This window comes from Procambarus clarkii, chromosome 3 (genome assembly GCF_040958095.1).
Source record: "Procambarus clarkii isolate CNS0578487 chromosome 3, FALCON_Pclarkii_2.0, whole genome shotgun sequence".
Lineage (NCBI taxonomy): Eukaryota > Metazoa > Arthropoda > Malacostraca > Decapoda > Cambaridae > Procambarus > Procambarus clarkii.
The window spans coordinates 58959082-58973830 of record NC_091152.1 but is presented as its reverse complement, the minus strand read 5'-3'; the positions used below and the strand labels follow the sequence as shown (position 1 = coordinate 58973830).

The 14749-nt window shown below is 43.9% G+C and overlaps 1 protein-coding gene across 1 annotated transcript in view; it reads right to left on the bottom strand.

Moving 5' to 3' along the window:
* LOC138349638 (uncharacterized) overlaps nucleotides 1–14749 on the bottom strand; it is an 80029-nt gene that overhangs the window by 29409 nt on the left and 35871 nt on the right. The window contains exon 6 of the mRNA XM_069332002.1: nucleotides 6655–6763. Coding sequence (XP_069188103.1) covers nucleotides 6655–6763 — 109 coding nt within the window. The remainder of the gene's footprint in view (nucleotides 1–6654; nucleotides 6764–14749) is intronic.

The following is a 14749-nucleotide window of genomic DNA, read 5'->3' as shown; positions in this document are numbered from 1 at the left end:
ATATATATATATATATATATATATATATATATATATTTATATATATATATATATATATATATATATATATTTTTTTTTTTTTTTTTTTTTTTTTTTTTTTTTTTTTTTACTAAAAAAAAATAGGAAGGGAGTACCACCTCTAGCTGGAAGAAGGGGGACCCATAGCCTCGGAGGAAACCACGCATAACGCATTAGAGGGAATGTTTAGATCCCCTCCAATACAGTTTCTGTGTGCTTTTCTCCTACCACCCCCTTCCTTGAATATTTTTTGTGCTTTATTATGCATTTGATGGTTACAAGATATACATGGGTTGATACAAAAATAATAATGCAAAAAGGTGCTTAAAGGTTATGGATCTCTTGAAGAACACAACAATGGGAAACATTGATGAATGTCACAGACGGGTTCGATCATTGTTGCAAGTCAAACACTTCTTCGAATTCCTCTGAAGTTGGACTAGTGCCCAAGACGCAACAGGCATTTCCCCTCTGAATCGCAACACTGAGGCGCTGGAACAAGAAACTTTTTGCTCTCTGGTCTTTTGTAGCGCTGATCAATTTGTCCCCCAATTCCTTCAGGAACTTCAATGCACATTTTCCCCATGAACCGAGGGTCTCCGAGCCGATCGGAACAAAGCTGTAGCAGTGTGCTAGACCTCTGTATTTAATAATTTTCTGCGATTCCCTGAAAGAAGCAGCACCACCGCTTTCACGTGTGCTGTAGTGGAGGTAGGTACTGGCCAGTATGGCAGCGCACGTGTAGTCCCATACCACTTGCTTACCATCCTTCCAAGGTAGCAAGGTGACCCCATCAGGGCGCTTCTGAGGGTCGTTAGGTCTGGATAAGTGTGGTTCTCTTTGTGCCGGGCAGCGGGCTGTGGCGAGGCTCCTCTTGATGATGTCGTTGACTTCTTCATGTCTTGCAATTTTACCCTGTGATTTACGACATACCAGACCATGACGACCATATTGGTCTGCCATCGCAGTTCCGCAGATGCACCTATGTTCGGTGAGGATGGGGGCGGCAAGGCGAAGGGCAACTCCAATGCGGAGAGCGTCATGACTGAGGCGAGTTCCCAGGGCTGCATAGGGCACAGCAAATAAAAAATCCCCGGCGTGGGGTGCTGTTACCGCTAGGAGGCGGGCTTTGTTTTCAGCATCAGCGTTGTCAATCATTGCTGTGACAGTCTTTTCCATTATGGGGCTATCCCAGTGGGCCTGCTTGTGGTCTTTTGGGACTTGTGGTCTGGGTTGAGGGTGTGCAATGGTGTCCCATTGTCTGGCTGCTTCGATGAACGTTTGATCATGAGTTCCCGCTGTCTCTCTATATTTATATATATATATTTATATATATATATACATATATATATATATATATATATATATTTATATATATATATTTATATATATATATATATATATATATATATATATATATATTTATATATATGTATATTTATATATATATATATATATATATATATATATATTTATATATATATATATATTTATATATATATATATTTATATATATATATATATATATATATATTTATATATATATATATTTATATATATATATATATTTATATATATATATATATATTTATATATATATATATATTTATATATATATATATATATTTATATATATATATATTTATATATATATATATATATATTTATATATATATATATATTTATATATATATATATATATATATATATATATATATATATATATATATATATTTATATATATATATATATATATATATATATTTATATATATATATATATATATATATATATATATATATATTTATATATATATATATATATATATATATATATATATATATATATATATATTTATATATATATATATATTTATATATATATATATTTATATATATATATATATTTATATATGTCGTACCTAGTAGCCAGAACACACTTCTCAGCCTACTATGCAAGGCCCGATTTGCCTAATAAGCGAAGTTTTCCTGAATTAATATATTTTCTCTAATTTTTTTCTTATGAAATGATAAAGTTACCCATTTCATTATGTATGAAGTCAATTTTTTTTTATTGGAGTTAAAATTAATGTAGATATATGACCGAACCTAACCAACCCTACCTAACCTAACCTAACCTATCTTTATAGGTTAGGTTAGGTAGCTGAAAAAGTTAGGTTAGGTTAGGTTAGGTAGTCGAAAAATAATTAATTCATGAAAACTTGGCTTATTGGGCAAATCGGGCCTTGCATAGTAGGCTGAGAAGTGCGTTCTGGCTACTAGGTACGACATATATATATATATATATATATATATATATATATATATATATATATATATATATATATATATACAGTGGTACCTCGCATAACGATTGCCCCAAAAGACGAATATTTTGGGTAACGAACGGCCCGATCGACGTCAAATCGTCCCGTATGACGAACGCTGGTTTGAGTAACGTCAACACCACATGGTGGGGTCGCGCTGCTTCTTGCACATTCTTAGACGCCTCCGACGATGCACATAAATTATGTTGTTCTTGTTTAAAGATGCTAATGATGCCGAGATATAAAAGGGTGACTGCTGAGATGTTGCAAAGCATTGACGTTTTTGTAGGAAAAAAGAAATGAAATGTCTGATATACAACAAATGTCAAAAAAGTTCGTTCGGTGTTCGGCAGGTAGGCTGCTCCATTATAACAATCTTTCTTTGTTTCAAATGTGTTCCATTTGTTTTTTATTTGTCATTTGCGTCTCAATAATGGAGAAGCCTACCTTACATACACTGAATAAACCATTATGACATTTTCCTTTCTTCAAATGTGTTCAATATTTATTTTTCATTTGTCTTATAGCAAAAGGTTCGTTCGGTGGTCGGCAGGTAGGCTGCTCCATGTTTCTTACATACAAAAAACGTAAATAATAAAAAAATGAAGAATTTTGAAAACCAGTACAAATGTCAAAAACGTTCGTTCGGTGGTCTACAGGTCGGCTGCTCCATGTTTGTTAAAAAAAATAAAAACGAAAAATAAAAGAACTGTTGAAACAATTTGAAAAATGGATAAATGTCATAAAGGTTCGTTCAGTGTTTGTCGGGTAGGCTGCTCCATTATTGAGACGTAAGTGACAAATACAAAACAAATGGAACACATTTGAAACAAAGAAAGATTGTCATAATGGAGCAGCCTACCCAACAAACACTGAACGAACCTTTTGCCATAACGAATATGAAAGACAAGGGCTGCTGGCTGGGTTAGTACTGCGTGAGCAACCATTTGTGGCACACGTGCCTCTGGCTCTCAAACACCTGTCCCACACGGTGTTGAAAGACTGTGCTCAGTCGGTGCAATTCAGACCCTTTTGTTTGAAGAACATAAGGGTCATAACATTGGTGAAGCTAGGCGCAATAAGGGCTTAACACAACGGTCGGATGCCAGTGATACAGCACCTATGAGGATGATACAGCGAGCGTATCCAGGTGTAGCTCTGAGCCCCACCCTTGCCATTTCTAATGTATATAGATGATACATAGATGAATTGTTTTCTGCGTTCAGTGATGATGCATCTGATACAAGTAGCATAGATTAACAGTGTTAGCGGCTTCCATGGTGGTGGTGTTCATTGATATTTTCAAGAATACCTGAATCTTTTCCTGACTGATGGGCACTCTTTGAGGCTAGCTGAATCTCTTCCTGACTGATGGACACTCTTTGAGGCTAGCTGAATCTCTTCCTGTGTGGGACCTTACAAAGCGATCTTTTCAAGACTACCTTACAAATTGAGCTTTTCCTATAATCGTTTCAATACTACTTTATGCTTTACAAGCTTGGCTACATACCACCTACAAGTACTAAAGCCAAGAGTGCACGCGAGTGCGTTATTTGCAAGCACACATAACGATGAAACAGGAAACAAAAATCTATCTGTAGCTGGTGCAAGGAGAGCAAAGTCGCGCTGTGTACCATGGACTACTTCGTTGACTATTATGCACCTCCAAAGTACTGAGTGTGTGTGTTAGTGTGTGTAACACACTAATACAGTGTGTTACTGTGTAAATAGTATGTGAAACTGTACATATTGTAATATTAGTGAATTTTTACCACGTAATATTGTGACAATAAACATTTATTGTGGACACATTACTGACACATGTATCACAGTTTCATGGAAAATTATGAACATTCTACTGTATACATATTGTAAAGGTCACAAATATGCATCATATACGATAAAAGAAACAAATAAAACCGCATGGGAAATGCATAGAAAAAATATTTGAAAATATATTTGTGGCAACACGCGGTGCTTGAATGGCCCGCGCGACCGTATCTGGGAGCTTCACACACTGGCGACCAGCCCCTGATGACGTCACAGTACACCTTGTCCACGCCCTCACAGCCAAAGTAAGTGGAATTTGGGAATTATTTTTACATAGACATGTTCAGGGACGGTAATTTATCATTTTACAAAGAAAAATTATATTTTGGGGAACATTTGATGTCATGCACACTGGGGAAATTTCACAATAAACACAGTGCATCACACTGGTTACATGGGAGACACTCGTTTTGTATGACGTCCGTTTCACATGACGAACATGGAACGGATTAAATTCGTTATGCGAGGTACCACTGTATATATATATATATATATATATATATATATATATATATATATATATATATATATATATATATATATATATATATATATATATATATATATATGTCGTACCTAGTAGCCAGAACTCACTTCTCAGCCTACTATTCTAGGCCCGATTTGCCTAATAAGCCAAGTTTTCCTGAATTAATATATTTACTATAATTTTTTTCTTATGAAATGATAAAGCAACCCTTTTCTCTATGTATGAGGTCAATTTTTTTTTATTGGAGTTAAAATTAACGTAGATATATGACCGAACCTAACCAACCCTACCTAACCTAACCTAACCTATATTTATAGGTAAGGTTAGGTTAGGTAGCCAAAAAAAGCTAGGTTAGGTTAGGTTAGGTAGGTTAGGTAGACGAAAAAACATTAATTCATGAAAACTTGGCTTATTAGGCAAATCGGGTCTTGAATAGTAGGCTGAGAAGTGCGTTCTGGCTATTAGGTACGACATATATATATATATATATATATATATATATATATATATATATATATATATATATATATATATATATATATATATATATATATATATATATATATATATATATATATATATACACACACACACACACACACACACACACACACACACACACACACACACACACACACACACACACACACACACACACACACACACACACACACGAGAGGATGTGCAGTGACTTAATATCTAACATATTCAGAGATTTGAGTAAGGGTACCGAGTGATGTCTGGGGCCAGAGATGGATATTGTCCTAATAGCAGCCTTGTGTTGAGTAATTAGAGGACGTAAATGATTTTGGGTAGTAGAACCCCAAGCACAAATACCATAGTTGAGATATGGATAGATGAGAAAGTAATAGAGTGTCACCAGGCTGGGCGAGGTACCTAATATCTGATCTTAGAAAGAATGCCAACAGTTTTTTAACCTTTTCTAGATATATTTAGAATGTGTCCCTGGAAATTTAGCATGCGGTCAATGAGAACGCCAAGGAATTTGCCATCTATTTTGTTACAAATTTGGGTATTGTTTATCCTGAGATTTTTTTGATTAGATTAGAGGATTTATTGCCAAACAGAATATAGAAAGTTTTGTCAATGTTAAGGGTGAGTTTGTTGGCAGTTAGCCAAAGATGGACTTTGTTTAGCACAGTATTCACTGTGACATTTAGAGCATGGGGGTCAGGACTGGAGTAAATGAAGGTTGTGTCATCAGCAAATAGAATTGGTTTGAAGTGTTGGGAGGCATTTGGAAGGTCATTAATGTAGATGAGAAAGAGGAGAGGGCCAAGTATGCTGCCCTGAGGAACACCAATGTTGATGGGTAGGGTGGGAGAAATTGAATTATTCACAGAAACATACTGGAGCCTGTCAGTAAGGTAAGATTTGAGGTATTGCAGGGAGTATCCTCTAACTCCATAATGATGTAATTTAAGAAGAAGGTTTTGGTGGTTGACAGTGTCAAAAGCCTTACGCAGGTCCACAAATAACCCAACAGGGAACTCATTCTTATCAAGAGCTGCATGTATCAAGTTAATCATACGATAAGTGCATCGTTAGTGCTTTTTTTTGGGTCTGATGGCATATTGACAAGAGCTAAGTATATTGTGTTTGGCTAGATAAGAGTAAAGCTGCTTGTAGATTAGTTTTCTAAATATTTTTGACAAGTTAGGCAAGTTATTTTTGACAATATTTAGGCAAATATTTTTGACAAGTTCTGTGCCTGTCTAAAAGTACCACGTTTTGGCTTCTTACGGTAGGCTTTTATGACAAACAAGGGATGCTCTAACATATGGAACAATCTCAGTGCAACTAGATACTGGGAGTAACAACTTGCCCCATCCAGTAAATACATCATAACACATTTTCTAATAGATTCATAGATAAAATTATTACACCAGAAAATATTTTTAATTTACTCGGGAAAACAAAAACTTCTTAATCCATAGAACAAAGATTAAAATATTTTGTATTACTCTATTACCTCAGTGATAAATTTGAGAAGTTTTGGAGGAAAGCTTTTGGCACGTTGTTTCTGCTTGTCTGTGAGAGTCGTGTCCACTGGCAGAGACGTACACACGCTCAAACATGTCCTGTAATTATTAGGAACTAACTTGTTTCACATGTGCAGGAATATGAATTTTTGTTCAAAACATATAATATAGTGAAGGGCTAGAAGTGGCTGATTAAACACACCTGGGATAAGAATTGTTATAGACGAATTTGTACAACTGTAAGAGAAAGGTCAGTCAAGGCAAAAAGATGAATAGAGCAATGAAGGATTGGTTCGAATAACATGAGGAATAGATATTAATAATAGATAATGAATAATAGATATTAATTATTATACAGTATTGTTATAATGACTCCCTGGAGCTATAGGACTGATAATAGCTATATTAGTTTGAGGGGGCTTCAGTCATATGGAGTTGGCATGTCTACCAGGAACCACGAGCCAGAACCTGGTTCCCTCAGAGAGGCGCACAGAGCAATGGCCTATGAAAACTCCACTCTTTGAGAGTATAGTCATGTTCGTCATCGACCGTGGTTAGGCACCCAGAAAGGTAGACGCCCCAAAACAGACCCCCAACTGGTAGAAAATTGCAATCAGAGACCACAACATGGACTAAAAACTTCCTCTCAGAAAAACGAGGAAACAAGCAAGTTGTCATCATCCTGATGCGACGCTCATTCATGCCCCCCCCCCCCTCCCCCTCTGATATATGGTAAATATTCCTTGGTCATTATCTCATGACCAATATACCAATATTTCCTCTGATATATGGTAAATATTCCTTGGTCATTATCTCATGATCAATATACCAATATTTCCTCTGATATATGGTAAATATTCCTTGGTCATTATCTCATGATCAATATACCAATATTTCCTCTGATATATGGTAAATATTCCTTGGTCATTATCTCATGATCAATATACCAATATTTCCTCTGATATATGGTAAATATTCCTTGGTCATTATCTCATGATCAATATACCAATATTTCCTCTGATATAGCTGTCATGTAGGATTCCTGCTATTATTTGTGAGTGACCTTTGACAGGTGTAAGAGAAGAGGAAGAAGAATTAACTAGTTACCTAGCATCAGTGTATGAGTTGAAGACAATTAAATTACCTGTGGTCAATAATATTTATTGAATTTTAAGAAATACAGTTCACTTTAACTATTACAGTTTGTTTTGAAATAAATATAAATTCCATATAAATTAAATACATATAAATGTTACAGGTCAATTCTCCTCAGGTGGGCACGGAGCTCCTCACTATCCGGGGTGGGCACGGAGCTCCTCACTATCCGGGGTGGGCACGGAGCTCCTCACTATCCGGGGTGGGCACGGAGCTCCTCACTATCCGGGGTGGGCACGGAGCTCCTCACTATCCGGGGTGGGCACGGAGCTCCTCACTATCCGGGGTGGGCGCGGAGCTCCTCACTATCCGGGGTGGGCGCGGAGCTCCTCACTATCCGGGGTGGGCGCGGAGCTCCTCACTATCCGGGGTGGGCGCGGAGCTCCTCACTATCCGGGGTGGGCACGGAGCTCCTCACTATCCGGGGTGGGCACGGAGCTCCTCACTATCCGGGGTGGGCACGGAGCTCCTCACTTTCCGTGGTGGGCACGGAGCTCCTCACTATCCGGGGTGGGCACGGAGCTCCTCACTATCCGGGGTGGGCACGGAGCTCCTCACTATCCGGGGTGGGCACGGAGCTCCTCACTATCCGGGGTGGGCACGGAGCTCCTCACTATCCGGGGTGGGCACGGAGCTCCTCACTATCCGGGGTGGGCGCGGAGCTCCTCACTATCCGGGGTGGGCGCGGAGCTCCTCACTATCCGGGGTGGGCGCGGAGCTCCTCACTATCCGTGGTGGGCACGGAGCTCCTCACTATCCGGGGTGGGCACGGAGCTCCTCACTATCCGGGATGGGCACGGAGCTCCTCGTTTCCTTCATGAACTCAGTGGTCGAGGTGGATCTCGCTGAGGAGGGCTTCCAATGGAGTGTAAGGGAACCTATTGATTGCTGCCAGTCCTCCGAAGGTCTTAACCAGAGTGTCCGTATCACTGGTTGTGTTCCGGAATATTTTCACTTCAGTACGGAACTCGAAACAACTGTTTATTAGATCAGTGTTAAGAGGGAGGCCATCCCAGAGAAGCACGACGCGGGCTGCGCCACAGGTCACTGCTGCAGTGACGGCCTGTTGACCCAGACACACCATGTCGTCCTCACCCTGCTTTAGGTGTCCGAAAATTTCTTCGATCAGCTTTGTGTTTGTGTCTTCGCCGATGTTTTTCAAGAGAGGTTGAGACTTTTGGATTGCTTCGTGCAGTCCTTCGACGCCATTTTTCCCAAAGGAAAGAGTTAGTTTTATTTTCTGTTTTTGGGTTTTGTTTATCATTTGAAGGAACGTGTCCTTAACTTGGCCGACGCCTCCTAGCACAACGTCAGTGTCCTCGTGTTGCGTCAACACTTCTGTGAACCGGTCAACACAGTTCTTCGTAAACTGTTAAACCTTTTCAGTCCTTATTCTCTCGAACCTGGAGGCGGATTGCCCCCCTCGGCCGTGCTTGGAGGGAGCGTTGTTGTTCTTGTGGTAAAGAACTTTTTCTTCGTGGACACTTACCAGCGCGATCAAAATATCGCTGGCATCAATGATGACATATATGAGATTTCCCTGTGAGTTTTTGGCCTGCTTCCACAGGGGCTCGGTGCATATTTTGTTGCTACATCTATAAATTGTCGACCTAATTTTGAAGGGGGGCTCCATCACATACTCCAGCGGGCCGTCAATCCCAACATTTTCGTTACGAAAATGATTCGTAAAAAACATGGCTACACCATTTTTTTGCGAGAACTCCTTACAATTTTCTAAATACGTTGAAACTTGCCGCAAAGAATCAATAACGGAGTTCCTGTTAGCACAGGATTTTATATTTTTTGCCTAAACAATTTCTTGCTTTACGTGTGCCTGGAGTTTGTGTATATTGGTGTTGGGAGGAATGATGTATGTCACAATAGAGTTGGGATAGACAACTACTCCATTGTCCAGCTCTTGCAGCTGCTGCTGGAATTCGAAAGTCAAAAAATGTCTTGTTTTCGATTCCTTGGTTTGTTCTGTTCCGGTTGTGTGCTGCCATCTTGTCTCCTTGCTGACAGTCCAGGCAAGATAAGAAATAATAATCCTTGTACTGGCTTGCTGAGCACATATTTATGTCTTAGATAGAATTATTGTAGTTATGGATGCAATGGATAAAGATAAAGGTATGGGAAGGGAACTATCAGGGGAAATGAAGGAATTATCAGAAGAAAGCACCATGGTCGGGGATTGAGCGCAGACCTGCATGAAGCGAGACCATCCAGACCAAGTGGTTGGGGGGAACCATTGCAGGCTGGTAGACCAGAGTGTGAGGTTGGTGTGTTGGAGAGCGCAAAACACTGTGTTACAGTTGAGTAAAGCTGAAACTTCACAGAACCCCAACACAAGAGGACATATTAGGAATCTGCAAGATTCTGTGGTATATATATAATTGTATGAGTGTGTGTGTGTGTCTGTATGACTGTCTAAAGTAGGAGGCCATAAGCCTAGGGCTAGAATGTAACATGGGATTGGGAAGGGGTGTATGGAAGGGCCACAGGACAGTCAGGGTCGGCCCAAGTGCCACCGTTTAATAAATATCACGATCCATAGCAAATTCTGCCCTTGTTATTTTTATTGCTTAAAATGAGATCAGGGATATGTTTTCCATAGAGAAAGGTCCAGGGAGGTCTTGGGTGGTGCCGAGAGGCCCAGGGAGGTCCTGGGAGGTCCGGGGAGGTGCTGGGAGGTCCGCGGAGGTGCTGGGAGGTCCGGGAGGTGCTGGGAAGACCGGGGAGGTGCTGGGAGGACTGGGGAGGTGCTGGGAGGACCGGGGAGGTGCTAGGAGGACCGGGGAGGTGCTGGGAGGTCCGGGGAGGTGCTGGGAGGTCCGGGGAGGTGCTGGGAGGTCCGGGGAGGTGCTGGGAGGTCCGGGGAGGTGCTGGGAGGTGCTGGGAGGTCTGGGGAGGTGCTGGGAGGTGCTGGGAGGTCCGGGGAGGTGCTGGGAGGTCCGGGGAGGTGCTGGGAGGTCCGGGGAGGTTCTGGGAGGTCCGGAGAGCTCCTGGGAGGTACAGGGAGTTCCTGGGAGGTCCAGGGAGGTGCTGGGAGGTCCAGGGAGGTGCTGCGAGGTCCAGGAAGGTACTGGGAGGTCCAGAGAGGAGCTGGGAGGTCCATAGAGGAGCTGGGAGGTGCCTAACTATTGAAGCTGTTAATGGGGCAGCTGTATACCTATTCTGCCCAAATTTCTCTTCTCACGTTAACTACTCTCAATACTTCCCCACGTCCAGTGTCTCTGAATCACTGGGGTTCCCCACGTCCAGTACCTCTGAATCACTGGGGTTCCCCACGTCCAGTGTCTCTGAATCACTGGGGTTCCCCACGTCCAGTACCTCTGAATCACTGGGGTTCCCCACGTCCAGTGTCTCTGAATCACTGGGGTTCCCCACGTCCAGTACCTCTGAATCACTGGTGTTCCCCACGTCCAGTGTCTCTGAATCACTGGGGTTCCCCACGTCCAGTACCTCTGAATCACTGGGGTTCCCCACGTCCAGTGTCTCTGAATCACTGGGATTCCCCACGTCCAGTGTCTCTGAATCACTGGGGTTCCCCACGTCCAGTACCACTGAATCACTGGGGTTCCCCACGTCCAGTGTCTCTGAATCACTGGGGTTCCCCACGTCCAGTACCTCTGAATCACTGGGGTTCCCCACGTCCAGTGTCTCTGAATCACTGGGATTCCCCACGTCCAGTACCTCTGAATCACTGGGGTTCCCCACGTCCAGTACCTCTGAATCACTGGGGTTCCCCACGTCCAGTGTCTCTGAATCACTGGGGTTCCCCACGTCCAGTACCTCTGAATCACTGGGGTTCCCCACGTCCAGTGTCTCTGAATCACTGGGGTTCCCCACGTCCAGTACCTCTGAATCACTGGGGTTCCCCACGTCCAGTACCTCTGAATCACTGGGGTTACCCACGTCCAGTGTCTCTGAATCACTGGGGTTCCCCACGTCCAGTGTCTCTGAATCACTGGGGTTCCCCACGTCCAGTACCTCTGAAACACTGGGGTTACCCACGTCCAGTGTCTCTGAATCACTGGGGTTACCCACGTCCAGTGTCTCTGAATCACTGGGATTCCCCACGTCCAGTGTCTCTGAATCACTGGGGTTCCCCATTTCCAGTACCTCTGAATCACTGGGGTTCCCCACGTCCAGTGTCTCTGAATCACTGGGATTCCCCACGTCCAGTGTCTCTGAATCACTGGGGTTCCCCACGTCCAGTGTCTCTGAATCACTGGGATTCCCCACGTCCAGTACCTCTGAATCACTGGGGTTACCCACGTCCAGTGTCTCTGAATCACTGGGGTTCCCCACGTCCAGTGTCTCTGAATCACTGGGGTTACCCACGTCCAGTGTCTCTGAATCACTGGGGTTCCCCACGTCCAGTGTCTCTGAATCACTGGGGTTCCCCACGTCCAGTGTCTCTGAATCACTGGGGTTACCCACGTCCAGTGTCTCTGAATCACTGGGGTTCCCCACGTCCAGTGTCTCTGAATCACTGGGGTTCCCCACGTCCAGGAAACTGAATCACTGGGGTTCCTCACGTCCAGTGTCTCTGAATCACTGGGGTTCCCCACGTCCAGTACCACTGAATCACTGGGATTCCCCACGTCCAGTACCACTGAATCACTGGGGTTCCCCACGTCCAGTGTCTCTGAATCACTGGGGTTCCCCACGTCCAGTGTCTCTGAATCACTGGGATTCCCCACGTCCAGTGTCTCTGAATCACTGGGGTTCCCCACGTCCAGTGTCTCTGAATCACTGGGATTCCCCACATCCAGTACCTCTGAATCACTGGGGTTACCCACGTCCAGTGTCTCTGAATCACTGGGGTTCCCCACGTCCTGTGTCTCTGAATCACTGGGGTTACCCACGTCCAGTGTCTCTGAATCACTGGGGTTACCCACGTCCAGTGTCTCTGAATCACTGGGGTTCCCCACGTCCAGTGTCTCTGAATCACTGGGGTTCCCCACGTACAGTACCACTGAATCACTGGGGTTCCCCACGTCCAGTGTCTCTGAATCACTGGGGTTCCCCACGTCCAGTGTCTCTGAATCACTGGGGTTCCCCATGTCCAGTGTCTCTGAATCACTGGGGTTCCCCATGTCCAGTACCTCTGAATCACTGGGGTTCCCCACGTCCAGTGTCTCTGAATCACTGGGGTTCCCCACGTCCAGTGTCTCTGAATCACTGGGGTTCCCCACGTCCAGTGTCTCTGAATCACTGGGGTTCCCCACGTCCAGTGTCTCTGAATCACTGGGGTTCCCCACGTCCAGTGTCTCTGAATCACTGGGGTTCCCCACGTCCAGTGTCTCTGAATCACTGGGGTTCCCCACGTCCAGTGTCTCTGAATCACTGGGGTTACCCACGTCCAGTGTCTCTGAATCACTGGGGTTACCCACGTCCAGTGTCTCTGAATCACTGGGGTTCCCCACGTCCAGTGTCTCTGAATCACTGGGGTTCCCCACGTACAGTACCACTGAATCACTGGGGTTCCCCACGTCCAGTGTCTCTGAATCACTGGGGTTCCCCACGTCCAGTGTCTCTGAATCACTGGGGTTCCCCATGTCCAGTGTCTCTGAATCACTGGGGTTCCCCATGTCCAGTACCTCTGAATCACTGGGGTTCCCCACGTCCAGTGTCTCTGAATCACTGGGGTTCCCCACGTCCAGTGTCTCTGAATCACTGGGGTTCCCCACTTCCAGTGTCTCTGAATCACTGGGGTTCCCCACGTCCAGTGTCTCTGAATCACTGGGGTTCCCCATGTCCAGTACCTCTGAATCACTGGGGTTCCCCACGTCCAGTGTCTCTGAATCACTCGGGTTCCCCACGTCCAGTGTCTCTGAATCACTGGGGTTCCCCACGTCCAGTACCACTGAATCACTGGGGTTCCCCACGTCCAGTACCACTGAATCACTGGGATTCCCCACGTCCAGTACCTCTGAATCACTGGGGTTCCCCATGTCCAGTGTCTCTGAATCACTGGGGTTCCCCACGTCCAGTGTCTCTGAATCACTGGGGTTCCCCACGTCCAGTGTCTCTGAATCACTGGGGTTCCCCACGTCCAGTGTCTCTGAATCACTGGGGTTCCCCACGTCCAGTACCTCTGAATCACTGGGGGTTTTCGGTTTAAACCTCCGTCATTTCGTTCTCTCTCCACACAGGCTGTGAAGTTCGTCCCTACCATTCTCGATAATGCCATTCAGTGATAATTCCAACATCAGTGATCATATGCGGGCTGCTGCAAGCAACAGACTGTTGAACCAAGCTCTCAAGTCAAGTCTAGCCCCCGGGTCGGGCTTGGGGAGTAGACGAACTCCCAAAACCCAATCTAGGTACAATCCAGGTTTTCTCCTCTGAATTTGATATCATATAGTGTCATTAGGGCGAGTTCCCTAACCTGTCCCTATAATTCAGTTGTGTTATCATCGGTTACAGGCTCGTAGTATCCTGTCCCTCCACCCCTCTCCCCCACTCCCCAGGGTGATGCGGCGCCGCCCTCACAGGGTGAAGCGGCGACGCCCCCACAGGCATGAATGAATTTATGAATGACATTCAAGCTGCAGATAATATAACGGATATTACCACAAACTCGGAAGTCTTTGAAAGAGAAATTGATAATATGCCTATGCACTCAGCTCCTGGGCCTGACTCATGGAATTCAATATTCATTTAGAAATGTAAAGTACCAGTAGCGAGAGCACTCAGCGTAATATGGAGAAAGAGCCTGGATACAGGGGAGATACCAGCAGCACTTAAATCTGCAGATATAGCTCCGTTGCACAAGGGGGGGAGTAAAGCCTTGGCAAAAAATTATAGGCCAGTTGCACTAACATCACACATAATAAAAGTGTTTGAAAGAGTGATTAGGAATCAAATTTCTAGTTTTATGGAAAACAATGAATTGCACAATCCAGGACAACATGGATTTAG